Source organism: Biomphalaria glabrata, chromosome 8 (genome assembly GCF_947242115.1).
Source record: "Biomphalaria glabrata chromosome 8, xgBioGlab47.1, whole genome shotgun sequence".
Taxonomy (NCBI): Eukaryota; Metazoa; Mollusca; class Gastropoda; family Planorbidae; genus Biomphalaria; species Biomphalaria glabrata.
The window spans coordinates 19835391-19858341 of NC_074718.1; the positions used below are offsets into that span (position 1 = coordinate 19835391).

At 37.4% G+C, this 22951-nt stretch overlaps 1 protein-coding gene across 13 annotated transcripts in view; it reads left to right on the forward strand.

Moving 5' to 3' along the window:
• LOC106070031 (kelch-like protein 5) overlaps positions 1–22951 on the forward strand; it is an 84989-nt gene that overhangs the window by 31724 nt on the left and 30314 nt on the right. For 3 of the 13 annotated variants that reach the window (XM_056039451.1, XM_056039452.1, XM_056039453.1), the window contains exon 2: positions 160–669. The exons of 6 other annotated variants lie outside the window; for them this stretch is intronic. In XM_056039451.1, the coding sequence (XP_055895426.1) occupies positions 584–669 (86 nt within the window). In that variant the 5' untranslated portion in view covers positions 160–583. Of the gene's footprint in view, positions 1–159; positions 670–13904; positions 14191–20911; positions 22046–22951 lie in introns of those variants that run through there. 4 more of the 13 variants (XM_056039454.1, XM_056039455.1, XM_013229838.2 and 1 more) reach the window with 3 other exon arrangements.

Here is a 22951-nt window from a genome sequence, read left to right on the forward strand (position 1 = left end):
AAACCACACAAAGCTAAGAGCGTCGTTTCCCATTTGGGGGTCGCTAAAAATGTCAAAGGTTTCTCATTATGAAGAAATAAATCACGCTTTTATGAAACTGCGCTACCTTTCAACTATGGAGCACTAATGTAGCGTTAAAAAAGCTTTTTTTTTTTTTAGGCCGTCAGTTGATTTACTGCATAATTGTCACATCTTGTGTAGCCAAAGAAGGAATTCAACCTCTAAGTATTGTTTCAACCTATGTGCCCCATGGGATTACAAATGAGTCATTGGAAACAATAATCCATTTTTAATTGACGCAAAAACTGTCAAACTAATACTGTGCTTGAGTGTGAGTCAATTTCATAGTGAAAACAAAAATTTAAGTAATTCATTGAAATTGAAGCTAATGGTGACTAGTTTAAATAACGCTAAATCAACAAAGTAGAACCAAGTGATTAAGGATTCGTTCAGTTTAGATCTATGCAAATATCTGAAACTGTCAGAGCTGCAGACCATATGAAAGGATTTGGACAGGCTGCAATGTTTGTTCATAAGTTAATCCTGTGGACTCTTTTATCGCTGTTTCTTGTGTAGAGGCACAATGCTAGGACAAACAGCTTACATCAAGTTAAAGCCTGTCTTAAGTGAAGTGGAACTGAGGCATCCCCTTGACGTGGACAAAGAAAGGTAAGACACAATTCAAGATAAGAATAAAACTATACAAAATCTACTCATATAAATCTGAATATAAATTCCATTGTTGCACTTAGATTGTCTATGAATGTGAATATGCATTTGTATGACGAGCGATCGAAAATCATTTCGGTTTAATTTGTGTTCAGTGGCATTATTAGGGCTGCTATCTCTCCTGCATTTGGTATTTAACCGAACATACTTATACAATGTATATATATATATATATAGACACACAATGGATTTAGAATGAAACTCCATCCAAACGTGAACCCTTGCTTGGAGCACTGTACCAGCGGCATGTTTTAATCTAAAGAACTAGTCACTCGTAGATTGTAATATCGGCTACTAGAGACTAATTCAAAGTGTTCATGAAGTGATGAAACTCTTCAGACACATGTAACATGTCCAAGTTTAACATTCCATGAAACTCTTCAGACACATGTAACATGTCCAAGTTTAACATTCCATGAAACTCTTCAGACACATGTAACATGTCCAAGTTTAACATTCCATGAAACTCTTCAGACACATGTAACATGTCCAAGTTTAACATTCCATGAAACTCTTCAGACACATGTAACATGTCCAAGTTTAACATTCCATGAAACACTTCAGACACATGTAACAGTTGATTGCCCCAGATACCAGGATGTCAGGGCGAAATATTTTAGAGCAACTAATTTAAAAACACTATTTGATAATGTCGACCTTGGGAAGGTACTGGGCTTTATCCGGGAATCTACGAAGATCTGATTTATGAATTTGTGAACATGCACTATTTACATTAGATTTTTACCAAATATTTAAATTTTTACTACCTTTACTATTTTAACTGTGAATAGACCTTGATTTTAATGATATGACTGTATAGAATCTGGCCCTTGTTGTTTAGAGAGAGAGAGAGTAGTCCTTAAGGGACTGCAGGCACGACATGGCCTAAATTGTGCCGATGTGCCTCAAATCAAAAATCAAATCAAATCACATGTGCCATGTCCAAGTTTAACATTCCATGAATGAAGTTTGTAAAATAAGAACGTTTAAAAGAATTCATTCTGATTTCTACAGATAATGAAGCAATGAACACGTCACCTGCGTAAACAACTTTAGCTAAGAAGAGTGTACCGGTATATAGAGTGCGTCCATCGTGGTTTGATGATGATCACTTTTGTCATCCAGTGGGTCTGAGGGCTTTGCACTGGAGTTTTGTGCCTCCTCATGTGGTTGGTGAGACCTATGTGAGCCCGGAATGTTCTGCTGCACACTGAGCAAGTTATTCCAGCTGGAGCTACTGTCATTAGCCTTGCTTTTTTTTCTCTGACGCTTTTCTTCTGCCAGCGCTGTTCTCTTGTCCTCTGCTAATTGTGCTCTAGTTTTCACAGCGCGACGCCATGATGCTCTGTCATGTGCTTCTGTCTCCCAGATAGCTGGGTCAATGTTGAAGGCTTTTGGAGAAGCTTTGAGGGTGTCCCTAAAGCCTTTTCTTTGTCCACCTTGTGAGCGCTTTAGGGATGCTGCGGCCTTTCATTCTGAAGGTGTGTTCTGTCCACCGCAGCTGGAACTGCATCAGGATTGTGTGGATGCTTTGCAGGCCCGCTCTTCGAAGGACTTCAGTATCTGATATTTTTTTCTTGCCATTTAACATTTACTATTTTTCTTAGACATGTCATGTGGAAGTGGTTCAGTGGTTTCATTCTTTTTTTGTTGTTGTTGTTTTTTTGCATGTTTTCTATATACTGTCCACGTTTCTGATGCATATAGCAATGTTGGGAGGATGACGGCTCGATAGACCCCTAGCTTTGTGTTTGTGGTGATACCTCGTCTATCCCAGACATTTTTAGAGTCTGTCATAGGATGCACTGGCCTTGGTGGTACGCAGGTCGATTTCATTATCGATCTTTCCGTTTCTGGATAATGTGCTGCCTAAGTAGGTGAATCTGTCCACTGCATTTATATCATGTTCATTTATCTTGATGCTTGGATCCGAGTGGGCTTTACATGGAGCAGACAAATGTAAGACTTCAGTCTTTTTATTTGTTTATAGTGAAGCCAAAGTCTGAACATTCTCTTGAAAAGTCACTGACGATGCTCTGCAGATCATTTTAGAGCAGGCATTTAGGGCACAGACGTCATCAAATAGCAGGTCCCTGATTACTGCTGATTTTGCTTTGAGCCGCCTCGGGTTGAATAGGCCACCATCAACTCTTTATGTTAGATTTTATCCCGTTATTCTCTCTATTTTGTGAATGCACCTGTCAGCATAGCAGCCGGAGGATTTCCAGCTACCCGTCGCCTCAGCGTGGCCCTCCGGTGGAAACATCCAGAGGTGGATCTGGACAGGCTAAGAACGAGTAGCGAACCAGGCCTTCTAGCAGGTCTCCCTGGGTGAGCTTTTGTTTTTTTTATCTCACTCGGGGTGGGGATGGAACAAGTAACCTGCAACCCAGTCCAAAAAGTCCGCCACGCCGTTCCACAAAGGAAGTCGTCATCAGTTCCGGATTGCTGGATTGGCGGCCCTTGCACGGAACAGTGGCGGTTACAGTATAGGAATATGAGACAAGCTCCCCGCAGTTAGCGCTGTCCCTGACACTTATAGCGGGTGACTTAAGACTCGGGGACGGTGCGCTGTGTACGCGGCACGGCCCGGTCTGGCCCAGTCAATCGATATGGCCGTCTACCGCTGGGTGCCCTCAGACAGGACAGGGGTGAAGAGCCCCATGTCCAGGCCTGGTGGTTGGATAAAAGCCTTTCTAACCATCAACGGGATAATGGCGCCTCCGGCGCCGATTCCCTACTGGACTTCATCGAAGGTCAGCATAGCTGAGAACATAATACTAAACAGTTTGGGTGCCTCGTTTTACCGCGTTTGATACTTCGAAGAGCTCTGATGGTTCTCCACTTTCCTGGACACGAGCCTTCATGCCATTATCAATGGCGGTTTCCTTTTCGCTTGGCATCTCTAAAGTCTTGTGGTATTAATTCTTATTATTATTAATAATAATAATTATCTTTATTGGCCCACATTATTAGATAAGCTCATGAAGTATTTCAATCAGAGCTAATCCACCTTTTTTTTGTAGACCTCTGCAGGAATGGAGTCAGCTCCTGGGGCTTTTCTACTTACGAGCTGTTGAATGGCAAGATCGGTTTCCTTTAACGTAGGGGCGGTCATCCATTTTTTCATTTATTGGTACTTGCTGTTGCATGTCTATGGCCGCTTCATTTATGATGGAAGGTGTATTGAGAACCTTTTCAAAGTGCTCGGCTTAGCGTTTAAGGATTTCTTTTCTGTCAATAGGATTGTCCCATCAGCATTTAGTAGAGGGGATGAGCCTGACATTGTGGGTCCATAGACTTCGTTTATGGCATGGAAGAAGCTCATCATGTCAAGCTTGTTTGCGAATTCCTGTATTTTTTCCCCACTTTCTTAATTAGCCAAATATCTTGCATTTGGCATAACTGTTTTTGCACATTGTTACGGATGTTTGTAAATGCATCTTTAATGGACTGGGAGTTTGGTTTTTTCAGATACAATTTATGGAGCTTGTGCTTTTCATCTAATAGTTTTCTGATCTCAGTACTGTTTTCATCAAACCAGTCCTGATGTTTTCTTTCCATAGGTCTGAGTATACTTAGTGCTATGCTATAGATATATTCTTTTAAACATTCCCATCCTTTGTCTATATTTGATTTAGCTAAAGGGGTGGACTTGAGACAGTTCTCTACCGTATTTGTTAGAAGCTTTTCAACTTTGTTATCTGCTAGTCTGGCCGTGTTTAGCCTTTTTAAAGGTTTAGATTTCTCTTTGGTTGAATACGAATGTTTAGTTTTGTGATGATAAGGTGGTGGTCTGTTCCACATTCTGCACCACAGCAAGATTTTGGTGACACGTTTGTCTTGGCGGTCAGATTGTCTGGTGATGATGTAGGAAGTTCGCTTTCTCGTTGGAAGTCTGAATATTGTGTTTGATATGAGCAGCTTGTATTCGGCACAGGCCTGAAGTAGTAATAGTCTGTTTCTATTGCACTGACCTATCCCGATTTTTTGTCTAAGACTCTTTTCCAGATGTGATGGCCAGAGCAGACTCTTGCTGTTGAAGTCACCGAAAATGAAAAGCTTATCTTTTTTTTGGTATATCAAGTATGGTGGAGTTTAATTCTTCGTAAAACTTTGCTATGACTTCATCCGGGTTGGTCATATTGGGTGCGTAACAGCTAACAATAAAAATGTTTCTTTCCGTTTTGTACTGGAAGCTTTAGGGTCATAATCCTATCACTAATTCCTTTAGGAGGCCCGACTAATGATTTTTTTGTGGCAAAGCCGACTCCAGATTCACGTCGTACTTCAGTGCTTCTACCGCTCCAGAAGACTACTACTACTACTACTTAATCCTGTGCACTCCCAGGGGAGCATAGGGCTGCAACCACACCTCTCCACCGAACTCGGTTCTGAGCAGCTTTCTTCATCTGCTCCCATGTCATTCCAGTACCCTCAGCTTTAGTGATGACTGACCTCTTCCAGGTTTGCTTGGGTCTGCCCACTTTCCTCTTTCCTTGTGGGTTCCAGTCAAGTGCCTGCCTTGCAACATTGGTAGCTGGTTTTTGCAGGGTGTGTCCTATCCAGCTCCATTTTCGTTTTGTGATGTCTTGGGCTATGGGCTTTTGTCTAGTTCTCTCCCACAAATCGATAGTAGTTATCTTTTCTGGCCACCTAATTCCTAATATCCGGCGTAGGCATCTGTTAACAAAGGTCTGGAGCTTTTCCATATTTGTTTTAGTGACTCTCCAAGTTTCTGAACCGTATAGAATGACAGACTTAACGTTTGTATTATAGATTCGTATCTTGTTGTGAAGAGATAATGCCTTAGAGCGCCAGATAGTTTGAAGAGCTGAAAAGGCAAACCTAGCTTTATTGATCCGAATTAGTATATCATCACCAGCTCCGCCGTCTTTACCAACTCTACTTCCCAGATATGTGAAGTGGTCCGTATCAAGCATGATTGGGTTCTCTTGTCTGTTGTTGATCCTCATAACTTTTGTTTTCTTTTTGTTGATTAGAAGTCCAGTCTTTTTCGCTATTTCTGAGAGTCAGGTCAGTTTGGTCTGAGCATTTTGTTGTGTATGGGAGAGGAGGCAGATGTCATCGGCGAAATCCAGGTCCTCTAAATGTTGTGTTAGTGTCCATTGTATGCCGTTTTCATTATCTAAGACTGTCTGTCTCATGACCCAATCGATCACCAGCAGAACTATCAAGGGCGAAAGCATACATCCCTGTCTTACAGCTGTTTTTACTTGAAAAGGGTTGGTCAGCTTACCATTGTGTATTACTTGACATGATGAGTCATCATATAACTGTTTAATGATATTGGTGAATTTTGTTGGAATTCCGAAGTGATTCATCAGTCTCCAGATTATGTCTCTGTCAATACTGTCGAAGGCTTTCTCAAAATCAACAAAGGTCATGTATAGAGGAGATTGCCACTCGATAGATTGTTCTATGATAATACGTAGTGTAGCAATGTGGTCAGTGCATGATTTCTCTTTACGGAATCCAGCCTGTTCTGGTCTTAGTCTTTTGTCTAGGGCATCTTTTAGGCGTTCCAATATTATCCTAGTTAAGACCTTGCTCCAGAAGAATGTATATCCAAATCCTCTTTCTCAGAGTTCGCCTTCATCTGCAAGCCGAGTCTCACTCAGTCTATGTTGGAGCTCCATGGCTACTAGTGCAGTCCTTCTTTGTGGTCTTTCGGATGTCTCATTGACAAGTAGAGTGCGCACATTCCTTGCATCTATGGTAAAGAGGAACTATCCTCGTCTTTTTCTTTGAGTTTCGACCGCCTGTGTAGGGTTCTCGCCAACTGCGGTAGGCTGGCTGAGGTAGTTTAGAGCAGGCAATTTTGGGGGGCACCTTTTCTAGCCCTGTCCTCATTCTATGGAGGTGAGCAGTGCACTCCTAAATAGGTGTGCAGGGTTACAGGTACGGCTTCCAGTGTCCCACACCTACCGCTTTACTGCTTGCCTGTCGCCACAGGGCTTTGGTTTGGTTTGTGTTGAAAGTTGAAAATTTTGAGTAAAGCGAAGAGGATTCGCGCAACATGTCGACCTCTCTCTCTCGCCCTAAAGCCCTTATTTTCCAGAAGCAAGATTTGATCAAGATGTTCGGGGACGAATTTGGGTGCAGTGGATAACCAGAGACTTTCTGTGTGTCTTGCCCTTGCTCTAGAGTGCTCCACGGCTCTGTATTAATATTTGCCTTCTGTCCGATTTATCTCCTTTTTGTGACGTTTCGCTCAGTCCATACTTCACATGCTAGGTCTGACAAAACCTCAGTGTACTGAGTGTCATGGACACGTGCTAGGTCTGTATACAATCGAAGGCCTAACGTTATACAGCCGTTGGGCCTTCGAATGAGAGAACCCATCCAAAATTTAACCCCACCCATTGACCAAATCTCTAAAATAGAAACCCCTCAGAATCCTCCTTGGCTAATGAATAAACCCAAATTAAATTTATCCCTCCATAATTTCAAAAAAAGAAAATACAGACCCAAGCATACTACAAGTCCACTTTAGGGAACTGCAGGAGAGGTACGGAGATTGTGGCACCATCTACACAGACGAATCCAAAATGGATGGAAAGGTCGCGTGTGCCTGCTCCTTTCGTAACAAAACAATTTCCCGTAGACTCCCCGATGGCTGCTCCATCTTTACGGCCGAATTGCACGCAATATCGCTTGCACTTATGGCCGTTAAAGCATTGGGGCGGATAAAGACTGACATCCCAATGGTACATAAGAGCCTGAAACTGTTGGACCAAATAACAGCCGACCGTAAGGATGTCACCTTCATCTGGGTCCCCTCCCATGTTGGCATTGAGGGAAACGAAGCCGCAGACAGAGAAGCAAAGAGAGCCCTAAATCATGCGGTGTCAGGAACCCAAATTCCCTGCTTGGACCTGAGACAAAGTATTGCCTCTGCTACCTATCGAGAGTGGCAGAACCGATGGGAGGCTGAGACTCACAGTAAACTCAGGCAGATTGTGGCGGATGTCAGGTGGCGGCCCACATCTAAGGGTCTGACAAGGCGTGGTAGCACGACCATGTCCAGACTTAGGATTGGCCACACCTACATCACGCACTCTTTTGTGCTGAAGAGAGAGGAGCCCCCACTTTGTGAGTACTGTGACTCTCGCCTCACCGTGGAACATATCCTCGTTGATTGCCCCAGATACCAGAATGTCAGGGAGAAATATTTTAGAGACACTAACTTAAAAACACTATTTGATAATGTCGACCCTGGGAAGGTACTGGGCTTTATCCGGGAAGTGGGGTTATCTACGAAGATCTGATTTATGAATTTGTGAACATGTACTATTTACATTAGATTTTTACCAAATAATTAAATTTTACTACCTTTACTATTTTAACTGTGAATAGACCTTGATTCTAATGATATGACTGTATAGAATCTGGCCCTTGTTGTTTAGAGAGAGATTAGTCTTTAAGGGACTGCAGGCACGACATGGCCTAAATTGTGCCGATGTGCCTAAAATCAAAATCAAATCAACGTGCTAGGTCTGACAAAACCTTAGTGTACTGAGTGTCATAGACACATGCTAGGTTTGACAAAACCTCAGTGCACTGAGTGTCATGGACACGTCATATATCCTCATGGAATAGATGTCTGTCGTTTCCATTATTTTTAAAGAAGGGGGGGGGTGTTTTTTTTTACCTCAAAACCCCTGGAGGGGAATTTTAAACTCAAAATCCCCCTTGGCTGCGCTGGGGCAAGTGATGGTTTAACATTAAAATGTCACCTAAAATAAACAAAATTAAAGCAAACAAATGTTATTTATACAGTTTGTGTGGAATCACAAACTCAAAATCGGCCCCCGAAGTGGTCCACCAGCCAGGTAAAAAGGCAGGTTTCAATATTTTCAGAAAGAATATCAGAATGAAATTCTATCAAAGGCAAACGACAGAAAAATGGAGAAAAAAATGTAAACAGATCATGTGTGGTGCCCCAACGGTTCAGCAGACCAAGGGATAGGTGAAAGTGAATGTGAAGTTCGATGTGAACCTGGCCTAACTGATGTGTTATATAATGATTATCTAATTGATGTAATTGTTTTGTAAAGGGTCTATCTCTTATTCGAAGTCTTAAGAAAAAGAAAAAAATATTTCCGTAAAAAAAATATAATCCTATAGTTAAGTGTTCTAATGGTCATTGCAACTCTACAGTTCACGCGATAATATGAAAAACTACGTGTTAATTGTTGTTTTAAATAATGTTCCACTTATGTATGTATACTAAATAGTTTTTTTTTTCTTGTTTTTTTTTAACATTATTTTGTAAATGAAGTAGTTAGTATGATAGAACTTACATAAGATACCAATACAATTGTAAAAAATATTATTTTTTTTTTTACAAAAAAAAACTAAAACTGTTTGCATAAATGTGTTAAAAATATGGTGGTTGGGAAATACTCTTGCGGTACTATAAAGCCTCCCGTGTTTGTTAGTATTAATAGTGAATAGTTGTAAAAAAAAAAAAAGGTGTATTTAAAAAAAAAACTGCTTGCATAGATGATTTTAAAAATTAGATTTTTCGCTTTCAGAAAAGAAAAAAGTAGCCATTGCATCAGAACTTTAAATGGTCTAAAATATTATGATGTTGGATTTTCACTATCATTTCTAGTTTACGAGATATAATCCGGAAGGACGGACAGTTCACACAAAACTAATAGAGTCTTATCCCCTTTCGGGGACCGCTAAAAATCAGTCACAAAATTCTATAGACTAATACGCTCAACTTATTTTTTTAAGTATTTTTTTAAAATTATTAATAGTGAATGGTTCACATAAAAAATAGCCGTTACATCAGAACTTTGAAAGATCTAAAATCTCAGTATGCTGCAGATGAGGAACAAGAGGTTAATGTTTAGGTGCATTGATCTTTCTTATGGTGTGCTTCAACTGAGGCTGCTAGCAATCGACCAGGAAACGAATACACTTGAAGCAATTCAACGAAATAGCTTTTTTCGGTAACACAAAGAATTGTTTATGTATGTTTCATAGCTTTAGACGATAATTTACCCAAAAAACGACATTGGAATGTGAAGACATCTACAGGCAGCAAAAGTTAATCTTGAAGCAACTGGCCAGTAATTACAATTAATTTACCGTTGGGACTTTTAAAGAATCTCTCCAACTGTTACGTGTCTCTTTTACTATTGAAAACGATATCGTAAAAGATATTGAATTCGATCCCAAAAATGAAAACTTTTTCATTGGGTAAACAAAATGTTTAGTTCTTGCATGCATTTAAATGTTAAATAATAGCTGCATTGTCTCATTAACTACAAACCTTACAGTATAATGTCAAGTGTAATGACACGATTAGGAATTAGTCATTTGTATCATAGAAAGGGAAAGTTTTGACTTAAGAGACAATGGAAGCATAGCGAAATGCCAACAGACTACTTGACGGCTTTAGAGAGAGGCAGGTTTCTAGGATCGTAGAGTTTTTAGCTTGACGACAGTCGACAGTTCCCTTCGTTATTAGTAAACTTCTTATTCAACATTCGCTATCAGCTTCGACTAACTTCTAGTGTCGGCCTTTCGCCTGTGTTCTTGGATTTCGTTTCGAGTGTTACCTCCGTTTGATTTATCTGCATAGGACTTAGCGCCTAACATAAGCCGTTCTCATTTAGCTATGAAAAACATTTTTAGTTAATCATGTTGATGTTAAGTCTTTTAACATATGGATTTATTATTGGTACACTTTTAAAATAGAATCGACACTAATTTTACACTGATGTAACAATCAATGAATCTAGATTATTAGTACTCTGTATTATAATTCAACAAAAATAACTAACCAGCGATAGTTTATATTTGTGATTGGTTGGGGGCAGGCACTCTAAGCTAACCACACCTGGTGCCCTAGTGACTCCACTGGATCTATTTCTTGTACGTTTGTAGCAATATGTTCATCTTGGCTAGGTAGACTATAATAGTGACTACAATGGTGTCGGAACTAATTATATTACCTGTCACATGTTTTCTAGAGTAACCGTGAAATCAACTCATTTAATTGGGGACGTTGATGCTTGCCATCTCCATGGCATCAAAAACTATCCAACTTAAGAAAGAAGTAAAGGGAGACCACTATCATGCATTACTGCACTCAGCACGTTTTCTGTCATCACATGTACCCTGTCCATCGTAATAAATTCATCATGGCAATAGATCAAGTTATTACATAGATAATAGAAACCATAGTTGTCATTAGTAAATGTGTCTCATATTCAATTTAATAGCCAATAATATTGACACTTTTCATATCGCAATACCATCGTAGCACACTGTTTAAGGTACAGCTAGGAAATGATCTCTTATTGAATTTATAATCCAGCGAAATAATTTCAAAGTAGCGAAGCACGGCTATATATAGCTTTCAATAGTTCTGGATTCGCCCTTAGCTGCGATTTTCTGTTGTACTTCACTGAACATGTGTGTAGACTCTAGACCATCCTCTGACGACAATTAGTTTTCCGACTAAATTATATGCTAGCATTGCCCACCGCTACATCAGTGGTCATCAACCCGCCGCCCCGTTTTCATTTATATTCTCTTACAAAAATTCACCAGCCCCTCCCTTTATGAAGAGGTACTAGTGAGATCACTTGAGAAGTTAAATTGCAATAAAATAAAATTACATGATTGATGTTCACATTGTAACTAACAGATCGTTCATTTTAAAACTATTACAAAAAAAAAACAACAAAACAAGGTTACAAAGAAAGTTTGTGTGGAAACACAAACTCAAAATCGTCCCCCGAAGTGGTCCGCCGAGAGTCTTCACCAGGATTTGAGCACAGGACTTCCGGTTTCAAGTGCTTTACCCCTCAGCCACAGCATCTCCATATATTCATTTAGCGTACACTTATATTTTTAAAATAATAATTATTAACCTTATCCATACATTCAACATTAATAACATGTTACAATAATAAAGAGAAACTAAAAAAGATTTATTCTTCTTACAAAATTAGATAAATTGGCAAAACTTTAGGTAGTGAGCTAGCTACATTTGAGTACAAATGACTTGGACTTGACAAGACTTTCAATATAAGTAATATCTCCGTTGTCATTTGTCACACAAACTAGATCTAAATATAGATTCAAGATCTACGTCTAGATCTAGATTCTAGAACTAGATCTGAAATAGATATAGAATCTTGATATAGCATCTACTAGTCTATATCTAGACTAGAACTCGCATGACTTTAGTCTCATTTAGACTGTCAAGTGTAGGTCCCTATAATGAGGATATGTCAAAACTGCGCGTTATAAAACTAGTTCGTTATTTTTGTAACGTATAACTGAAACGAAGTTCGTATTTAAATTATTTTTTAGAAACAACATTTGATTTCAGTATTCTATTCAATGAGTTAGTTAATAAATGGAATATCTATTTTATAATGATCCATTGATACTTTTTCCATTGTGACCTTAGATGCAAATTTTTTGTACCAATATACGAATCTATGAATGAAGCTTGATTGACCTTTTTAGAAGACTTTTTTAGAAGACTTACCTTCCCTGAAGTTTTTCATTGAAAAGTGGTGTATTTCTTTGAACAATCTGCTTGCATAGACAATTTTTAAAATTAGATGGTTCACGTTTGGAAAAGAAAAAAGTAGCCGTTGCATCAGAAGTTTGAATGATCTCTTCTAGTTTCTGAGATCTAAATGGGAGGATGGACAGACAGGCCACACAAAACTAATAGCGTATTTAACCTTTTGGGGGCCCCTAAAAATACGTAAAATAACTTATTACAGAGATTGGGCACAACAATTACTTTCGTCATAATAATGTTTTGTTTTTTTTTCGAATCGTTGAATAGTTCCATTGTTTATAAATGAATATTACTATTTGTACAAAGCTTATATCAACACACTCTGTCTGTCGGTCTGGTATAAAGTTTGAACGCGTTATTTCTCCCTAATGCAAGTAATAACAGGTTACATTTTTTTCCCCACGGCAATCACTAAAACATTAACCAATTAGTGACTACTGGTCAATTAATTACTGATTATTAATTTTTATTATATCAAAAAGGGAAATTAATCCTTCAGTATTCATAGATTTGGTTAAATATGTCGGCATTTGTCCCCTTGAATAATCGTACAAGCTATTTCACCCACACACATTCTCATAACAAGTTGAAACTTTAAACAACTATTTATTGTACCTAACAAAACACGAATCAGTTTTTAAAAATTAACCAGTTAGTTAAGACATTATCGGTAATAAATTATTTTGTTCGATATATCAAAAAGTGAAATAACTTTTACATTTTTGAGAGATATAGGTTGTAAGTGCGGAGTTCTTCCACTTTAATTAAGCTTTTGTTTGAAAAAAAAGGATTTTTAAAAATACTTTGCCTGTTTAAGGGTTCATTTTAAATTTAGCTTCATATTTAATACGAATAACAACATTTGAATTAACTTTGAATTACATATAGAAAAATATAGAGAATGAACAAACACTTCTTAGGCCTATTAGTTGTAGCCTACTCGTCTGCCAGCATTATAACCACACACACACACACACAGCTTACTTTGAAATGAATTGCCCCTCCCCCAACACCACACGTTGTGGTCCATGGAACAGCCAGCATTACAATAACATAGCTTTTTTTTGGGGGGTGGGGGGGGGGACATCCTTCCATAAAAAGGAAGAAAAGAATATTGCATACAATGTTTACAAAAGCAGGTTTCGCGCCAAGGAGAAATTGGCGCATACAAAAAATGTAAATAGTGCTTAAAAACGGAAGGAAGTATATTCTTGTACTTTTAGATAGGTCGGTTGTAATAAAAACATAATGTGTCGAAATGGAGAATAAAAAGTCGTGTTTGTTCCAATTAACCACTGTGTTTTGGAAGGCAAGTAAATAAGTGGCGTACACGGCAAGTAGGAAACTTAGTGATGCAGCTCTTATAATAATACAATACAATAATAAGACCTGTCATCGATTCCAATCCGATATCAGATTTATTTAATGAAATGTATCTGTCAGTCTCTTATGTTAATCATGACGCGATTAGTAATGTATAAGTAAAAAAAAAAAAGGACAATAAAATATTAAAGTACAATTGTATTAATGTCCATATTGGTTAAATCTGTGACTTTATGGTTTCAAATGAGGGCTTAAAGGGTGTGTGTGTGTGTGTGTGAGAGAGAGAGAGAGACAGCGGCCAACTAACGAAAGGTTCATGAACAAACTGAGAACGCATTGTGCGCAGGAACGCGCGAGCAAATGTAGCGTGAGTGTCAGACTAGATGAGAAGTGCTCCCATCAGGTTCACGCTCAAAGTTTGTTGTGTCAGCCGAGTGGTTAGTCCCAGTGTCAGTTCGTTTTGAAGGTGCTTGTTTCTTGATTGGGATTGAACAAAATGGCAATCTTCTAGATCAACATCTGACCTCATTTCTAGACATCGAACTACTCCGGTTTACAAATTGATTTTTTGTAATCACTTAGGTCTATATCTAGTATTCGTGTCCATTAGTAATCTAATAATTGTATAGAAGTTGTATTAATTCTATTTGGATATCTCTGCATATCTTATGTATGTAATGTTATTCTTTATTTTGATCTGGTAAGTTAGAGATGTTTTATCATTAGTGTTTCGGAAAGAATCAATGCTTGAGGAACATGTAGCTTCAGTTGTGAGTTACATTATGTTGATATGGTGGACAAGCTGGAAAAGCATCTAGTGACAGCTCGTTTCAAATGCTACTCTTTTAATTGTTTAATGCTTGAATGTCTTACAATGATCAGTCTGTAAGGGTTTAGCACTATGGTGTCCTCATCAACACTCTTATCGCCTAATAATTATATAAACTGATTGATTGATACGTGGCTTAAAGCTATATATGTAAACTGAAAGAGACAGTAGTAGTAGAAAATTAGTCTACGATATAAGCATAAAATCTTGACTTTGAACCTTGAATTAACAATTAATCAAAGCTGTAGGATATTCTATGATGACATAAGGCAAGTAATAAAGCCCTAATGTCCCTAGCTTTGAGAAGTAAAGATGGTCTCACTAGTTTTAATAATTCAATCAATGATTACAGAATTGTATCATTGATTCAAATACTTCTCATTCTGGCTAGGTTGTATTTGAAACTGTATATTATAGAATGTCTCCCGTTTTCAAGCAAAGTAGGAACCTATTTCTTACTTTGCCTAGGCATTATATAGAATTCAGGGGCTGCAAAAGTTGTAGGTATACAGGGATCAAAGAAAAGAGAAAACACGTATATATTGACTGCATTTATGCTATTGAAAGTATAATCATTGCTCAATCATAATGAATGCTTCAGTTGAAAAGAAATATTTTTGTAACATTAGTTTGTTGTTATCATCAATGCAGTAAACATAACCGTGTTTTCTCTTTTTATCAAGCTTATATCAACGCAATCTACCCGGTTCAATGTTTTTTCTCCCATTTCCCATTCTCGGATCAAGTTGAAACTTTACACATTTATTCATTGAACCTGACAAGACATGAACCAATTTAAAAAGTTAACCAATTAGGGAATTAATTATTGGAGATAAAATATTTTTTTGATATCGAAATAAGGATAATAATGCTACTTAATGAGAAAGATGTGGTTATATATTTGGAATTGATTCCCTTTTTATGTTTTGACACGCGTTCCCGCCTACTTCCCATGCTTGGATCAAGTTGAAATTGTGCATAATTATTCATAGTCTATGACAATACACGATAATTACTTCCTAGTCCAAACCTCCCGCAGGACGACGGGGGATGGCTGCCTGGTCGTGCGGTTTGCGTGCTGGACTGTCGTTCAGATTTTTCGATGGTCCAGGGTTCAAACCCTGCCCGCTCCCATCCCCCGTCGTCCTGCGGGAGGTTTCGACTAGGAAGTAATTATCTTCAACTCTGAAGGAACATCCGAAACATGTAAAACATTTTACAAACAATCATTCTAAAAAATAACCAATAAGCTAATCAATTAGTACTAATTAATTAATTTTGTTTTATATAGCAGAAAGGAAGCTAAACCCTACCATCTTGAGATAAATGGTTTAGTAATTAGCGTTTCTTTCCCTTAGATAAGCTTTGTTTTAAAGTATTCTTTTTTTTTTCTATTGCTTGTTTTGTCACTGTATAGTTACTTTTGCCCTCCCTCCCCCTCCAGGTAGAGGGAAAGAAAAGATAGGATATTTTATCCCACATATCCTGGTTACATAATGGTGTCAGTAAACAGTTTGTAGTCACCACTTGAATTCCTTCCCCCCGCACTCACACTAGTGTTGGCCTTTAAAGCAATGATTGTATTTACCTTAACAGCTCATCGTATATTATTAAAATATTCAGCTGAACATCGATCTGTTCGCCTGACGTCTTAGAAAAGTGTTCTATTTCATGTGCTACACGAGTACTTCTAGCAGTGGCTTAAGACTGAAAAGGAAGGAGTGATGTAATTGATGGAAATGTTTGAAGCCATGTCACTGTGACGGACATTTTGTTGCCGTTATTAATGTCTTGCTGCACAATAACATCAGCAGCGTAACTCTTTCATACTTTCAAGTTTATAAATAATACTATTTCTTGTATAAACGTGTACATCAATTCTCCATGACATGACTGTTCCATGTGGCTATACTGTCAGAGTAGGACTTTGTATTTCATCAAGAAACTAAATAAAACACGTCATGATAGCGGTTTAAGTTTGTGTTAGATCACTCATGTAGTTTCTTGCCGACGTTAGATACTTTCATTTGGATAGAATTCTTTAAGTTTGTGTTAGATCACTCATGTAGTTTCTTGCCGACGTTAGATACTTTCATTTGGATAGAATTCTTTAAGTTTGTGTTAGATCACTCATGTAGTTTCTTGCCGACCTAAGATACTTTCATTTGGATAGAATTCTTTAAGTTTGTGTTAGATCACTCATGTAGTTTCTTGCCGACCTAAGATACTTTCATTTGGATAGAATTCTTTAAGTTTGTGTTAGATCACTCATGTAGTTTCTTGCCGACCTAAGATACTTTCATTTGGATAGAATTCTTTTATAGTCATTAACATTCATGACAATTTCTCTTTTTAAAATTCATAGTTACGAAACAAACAAAATAATGTTTTTAATGTAAACAAAAACATAGTTCAGTTATATTTCTTCTTACTACGCTGGGCTCCTATTTTGAGGACTAATAGACTCCTATAGTCTGGATTTGGATTATCCATTTGGAGTTTTTACAGCAAAACAACCACAAACAAGCGACGATTTTCTTTCTAAAATAGTTGTATTAACAAGTAAACATTTTTTAAAAAGACAATTCCTCCTTTATGAAGCTGATAATTTTTGTAAGAGCGATTACATTGCTTTAAATAACTAATGAAGGAGAGATTGTAACAAATAAACATTTTTTAACCTGGCCCAATGCCATCTCCCCGAAAACATTGTGTATACATCTACTCAAATATAGAAAATTCTAGTTTGGTGATATAGATCCAGACATAGCAATATTAAAAGACAGTGTTCTAGACTCGAAAACTGGATCTAGTTGAGATATGGTATAGAAGATTCTGGTATGGTGATACATTCCTGAAATAGCTACATAAATGCATAGTATTATATAAGGTACAAATGTAGTGTTTATTGGGGTTATAACTTTTGTTTAAAACAAAAAAAATATTAGATGAGGTTGATAATATGTATGAGTGTTCGTCTTGGGGATCTGCGGATCATTGTTTGAGAACCACTGGTCTAGACTTTTCTACGCAAAATGTTCCTGAACTTCTGTTTACTTAGCTCTTTATGGAATATATGCGGAAATTTCCACTGACGTGCTTTTAAGGTTTAGATCCCCAGACAAAATTTAATTTTAAGATGATTATATTATTTAAAAAAGTATAACGGTCAAACCAGAGTTTTCCCTGTGTGGCCAATTAGCTGGGTTTTTTTTTTCCCCAAAGATATACAAAAATTTTCAGATTTCTAGGAAAATAGTTAGAGCCGTTCTCGAGACTCTGTGTCCACCTTTTTGAACCCATGAAGAGTTTGCAAGCTAAAAAGAGGAAGTTTAAAAACTGCTTTAAAAGTATGTTTGCAACGTATTAAATCTTTAGTGCGCCATTTCTAACTAATCACCTAGACCGCACACTATGCTTGAGAAACATCCAATAAATTGGTTTGTGTAAAAAAATTACAGGCCGTCCCAGGTACAGAATAATAAAATAATTACACAACAGACCACAAAGATCTTCAGCTGTCACCCAGACAGAGATACGGTACTGACCACTGGTCAACTGTACACTCAACTGTTTTGAAACAGCATGTACATCACTTTTTATACTATCCCGCACTAACCTATATAAAAATATGCGGAAGTACAATTATAAAATCTGACACTAACCAATAAAAAATAATATATAAAAATAGATCTAACCTATACAACAAAAATGCATATAAAAATAGTTCTGGGAGCGCAAGCTCACATTGATATTTGAACCGGTAAATTGAAAATGTAAACCATAACGTAACGTAGGAAACAGGCCCATCATATTTCATTTCAAGATTAACCTACCAATTATCGACTACTGTTACTCACATTAAGCGAGATGTATCACTTTGTAAGGTACCTTGACATTCTTCTTAGACTTTTGTTCCTACGACATGCATGTGATGGACATTGTTTTCATTCATTAGATTTCCGACCAAGCCCGTGTTGTGCTACTATGTAGGCCTAATGACCAACCTGCCTTTATTTATTTATACCATTGATTTTGAGCATTGATTTGTTTCAAAAGCTGCAGAAATCAATAAATCTTACGTCATGCCAAGCTCTACACCAATGAAAAGACAAATTTGGCTAACAGTATGGCTGGTTGCCATAGTTAAGTTAAACTACACTGGGTCGTGGATTATTTTTCTTCTATTATTGAAATAGAAAAGCGACCCCCCCCCCTTTTTTTTTTTCTTTAGTTTAATGATACAGTTCTAGGATTGTTTTCAGAACAAGATTGATGAGTATAGGACAAAACATTTTATTACACAAACTAATCGCTTGCATTATGGTTAGGATTAGTTTTAAGTTATATATATTGTTACGTATTTCTGATTTTCTGGCTAAATGTACTAGGCACACAAATAAAAGAAACACTGCAAAGAACTTGACGACTCAACTTTCAGCTTTAAATAACTTTATTGAATTATAACTATAACAATTCGTCACTGTATCATGTAGCGTATACGTCTTACATCGACTGTATCGACTGTAACGGCTCAAGTCCACTCTCTTCTACTGTCTCGCACAGTAGAGAACAGTGTCGACGACTGTACTGACTCTTTTCACATGAACATCTCTGGTTTATAAAGAGTCCCTAATCGCTTGTCTATTGTTGCAAAAAAAACACTGCTAGTACCCTCTGGAACAACATGGGAGGAAACATCACATCCTGTTGTTGTTTATACATGTCGATTCCAGAGGATGCCTGCTGCAGTGTCATCTCGCCGAGGTCACACGTAGTGACCTCTAACTGTCACTGTTCATTTGTCACAATGCCCCCCTTCGTAAATCTGTTCGTCCTCTGGAACAACACGTGAGGCACGTCCCATCCTGTCTTTGTTTACATGCATAGATTCCAGATAACACTCGGTGCTGTGTCATCTCGCCGGGGTCACACATAGTGACCTCTACCTGTCACTGTTCATTCGTAACACTATATATATTTATATATATATATATTATATTTTTTCAATTTTAGTTGTATGTTTGTTTGTTTTTTTTACTTTGATCTTGTCCCCCAAAGGAACGAGCGAAAAGCTTCTTAGATTTGTGAACATGTTGCAACCAAGGTTCAGAATTTGTTTTCCTTTTGAAAAGATAGTACGAAGCAACAAAGCAGTCATGCTGATGCCTGATTGTTCTTAGCGACATGGAACACATCAACTAGTATTCAAAGGATTGACCCTCGCCATCACAATAGGAGAATTGGGTGTTATCTTCTTATCTTATATAATACAGACGTTACTTCAAAAAAGAAGATGATTACGTCCTACGCGTCATGCATTTAGTCATGCATATTAACCAATGACTTAAATTCAGCCAAGTCACTGGTTTTCCTGGCTATTGAAATAGAATTGTTGATTGATCAAGGATGTGTGGCTGCCGTTTGGCCACTTAACAAGAGGGCTCGAGTTCGAATAAATGTATGAAAGTTGCTGAGTACCTAAAGGCAGCACGGAAATCTCCCCCGATATTGGACCATAGCGCTCTGAGCATGGATAGACAATGTACGGCTCAACAAACAGTTGATCATTAGAGAGGAATTAGGCTTGATATTTGGACGTAAAGAGAATTAACTGTAGAGAATATCAGGTGGTCAGTCTGAAGAATTGACTGTAGAGAATATCAGGTGGTCAGTCTTTCGACTGGTGACAGCAGATCAGATGTGATTGGATCAAACTGTATGCCCTATTAGATGCATGCGAGAATGGCTGTGGGGTTATTCCTACCTTACAGCAGTGAAATGCTCACAGACGACCTAGTTCTTCAACATTTGTTGGGACACCTAGTTCTTCAACATTTGTTGGGACACCTAGTTCTTCAACATTTGTTGGGACACCTAGTTCTTCAACATTTGTTGGGACTCCTTATTCTTCAACATTTGTTGGGATCAGATGTGATTGGATCAAACTGTATGCCCTATTAGATGCATGCGAGAATGGCTGTGGGGTTATTCCTACCTTACAGCAGTGAAATGCTCACAGACGACCTAGTTCTTCAACATTTGTTGGGACACCTAGTTCTTCAACATTTGTTGGGACACCTAGTTCTTCAACATTTGTTGGGACTCCTTATTCTTCAACATTTGTTGGGACACCTAGTTCTTCAACATTTGTTGGGACACCTTGTTCTTCAACATTTGTTGGGACACCTAGTTCTTCAACATTTGTTGGGACACCTAGTTCTTCAACATTTGTTGGGACTCCTTATTCTTCAACATTTGTTGGGACACCTAGTTCTTCAACATTTGTTGGGACACCTAGTTCTTCAACATTTGTTGGGACACCTAGTTCTCTTATATTTAGCCCACTTGTCATTTTATCAACGACGTTTTTGGCAGTATTTGAGGACCTACATAAACTTACCAAAAAAATGTTTGTAAACAAATTCAAGAAAATCCAGAATGAAGACACGATTTTCTGTTTCTATTTGAACTTTGTAAGAACTAAAATTATGATCCTAAGGAGATTTAAAACCCGCCAAGTCCTAGGCAGCTGGTCACTGGGAAGGTTTGTATCGTTTTCCACCCTCTGAAATGGAGAGATATCAAATAAACCATGTTCATGTGTGCAGAAGAGCAATCCTTTCTTAACTGACTTGCTCAGACATTTTCATTAGATCATTGAATAGTGAAGAGAATATCCCTTTGTTTCTAATAAATAATGCTTCGGTTTAGTCAAGAGTGTGTAAGTACCAAGCAGGTCGAAAGGGTACACAACTTACTGTACTTTATTATACCGGTGTGTACTCAAATAGCATAACAATTGTGAACGTGTTAGTAATAGCCTACTGTATTTTGTATTATAAGACCTGCATTACTAAAACTGTTTTTTTGTTTGTTTCTTTCTTTGAATTCTAACGATTCTATGCTTATCGCTGAGGCTGTTGTTTTGTCTTCATTGGCTGAGTGAACTCGCTCTGTTTCTTGTTGGTTCTAGATCTAGTTGTCAGAAACTTTTAGACGAACGCTGTACACGAACACACATTCATTGTAGAGATTGAACATTTGCCATACTGTTGCAGTCAGGATATTTTTTTTCAATTATCTAAAGTTAAAACGGTGTTACGAAGACATATGGATAGTTTCATTGGTGATCACAAAGGAATGGCAATTGTATGCAAATTTCAGAATGCATCGAACAATTTGACTTTAAAATAGTGTATTTAAAAAAAATAGATTCATACAAATAATGTTTTACTTGTAATCTATTATAGAACTTGATAATCAACTGGAATAGATGATACTTTGTGTTGTGTACTACAAAATTGTTTGCTTAGAACAAAACGTTTCTATATAGTGTTTCATACTGTGCTCAAACTAAATGTTATTTCAAAACAATATTATATAATGAATAATACCTAAGACAGAAAATGTCTAGTCCAGTCGTTCAGTCTCGCTTGGTGTACATTTCAAACCAATGAAAGAGGAAGCCGTCTAATCATCATGTATACTTACAAGTGTGAGAGTGAATACTCGGCCATACGAGCCCCTCGTAAAAATGATCTCAAACGTCACAGCTTCCACGATTTTTACCATAGGTAAGTGTACTACCCTCATTGGTGTCTCCTAGAAATCAATAGGAGCACACACAGTCTGTCTTACTTTAGAATTGCAAAACCTGAGAGTCTGTTCTCGTATATATATTCTCTTTATTATCACCTTATGTTTTAGTTACTTATGTAAACTATCAGCACGTGACGTTTTGGTACGAGATATTCTGACTATAATTGAAATAGCACGTAACTTTTATAATAAAGTTTTAAGAGATAATATTTTTAAAAAATATATTTTGGGTAAGGGTGCTTTAGGTGATATTTGAATATTATCTCACAACATTAAAAATAATAGATAATTTGTAAACTTGAGTAGATTGTATTCTTCATTATATTTATCAGGACACGACAAACCTACGTTGTAAGTATTGATTCTAAAATAGTATGACCAATTAAATCTTAGACCCACTTTGAGATGTATTGTGGTAGTTTTATATGGTCTGTCCGTCCGTTCGTTTGTCACACTCACATCTCAAAAAGTACAAAAGTTATCGGTACTAAAACAACACATAAATGTAAAGGAGATTATATTAACAAAGAAAGATCCGTTTTGTGTAATTTTAGTCATATTTATTCATATATTTGTAAAATGTGAAAAAATTTCAAAATAATAATAAATATTAATTAATTGTATGTATTCTTCTGGTAAAGTAGCTGTAAATGTCAATTATTTTTTTAAATCAACTTTTTATGCAGCGAGTTTTATGTAGTTCCCAGAAAGTCTTAGATATTGCTTTTGTTTTTGTATCGCCTGGTCAGAGTAAAAGTCGCTATACTTTTGTGTGTTTTTGTATCGCCTGCTCAGAGTAAAAGTCGCTATACTTTTGTGTGTTTTGTCTGTCCGCCTGTCACTTTTATAGTTTAGAACAAAATAAAGCAAGCTATTGAAAC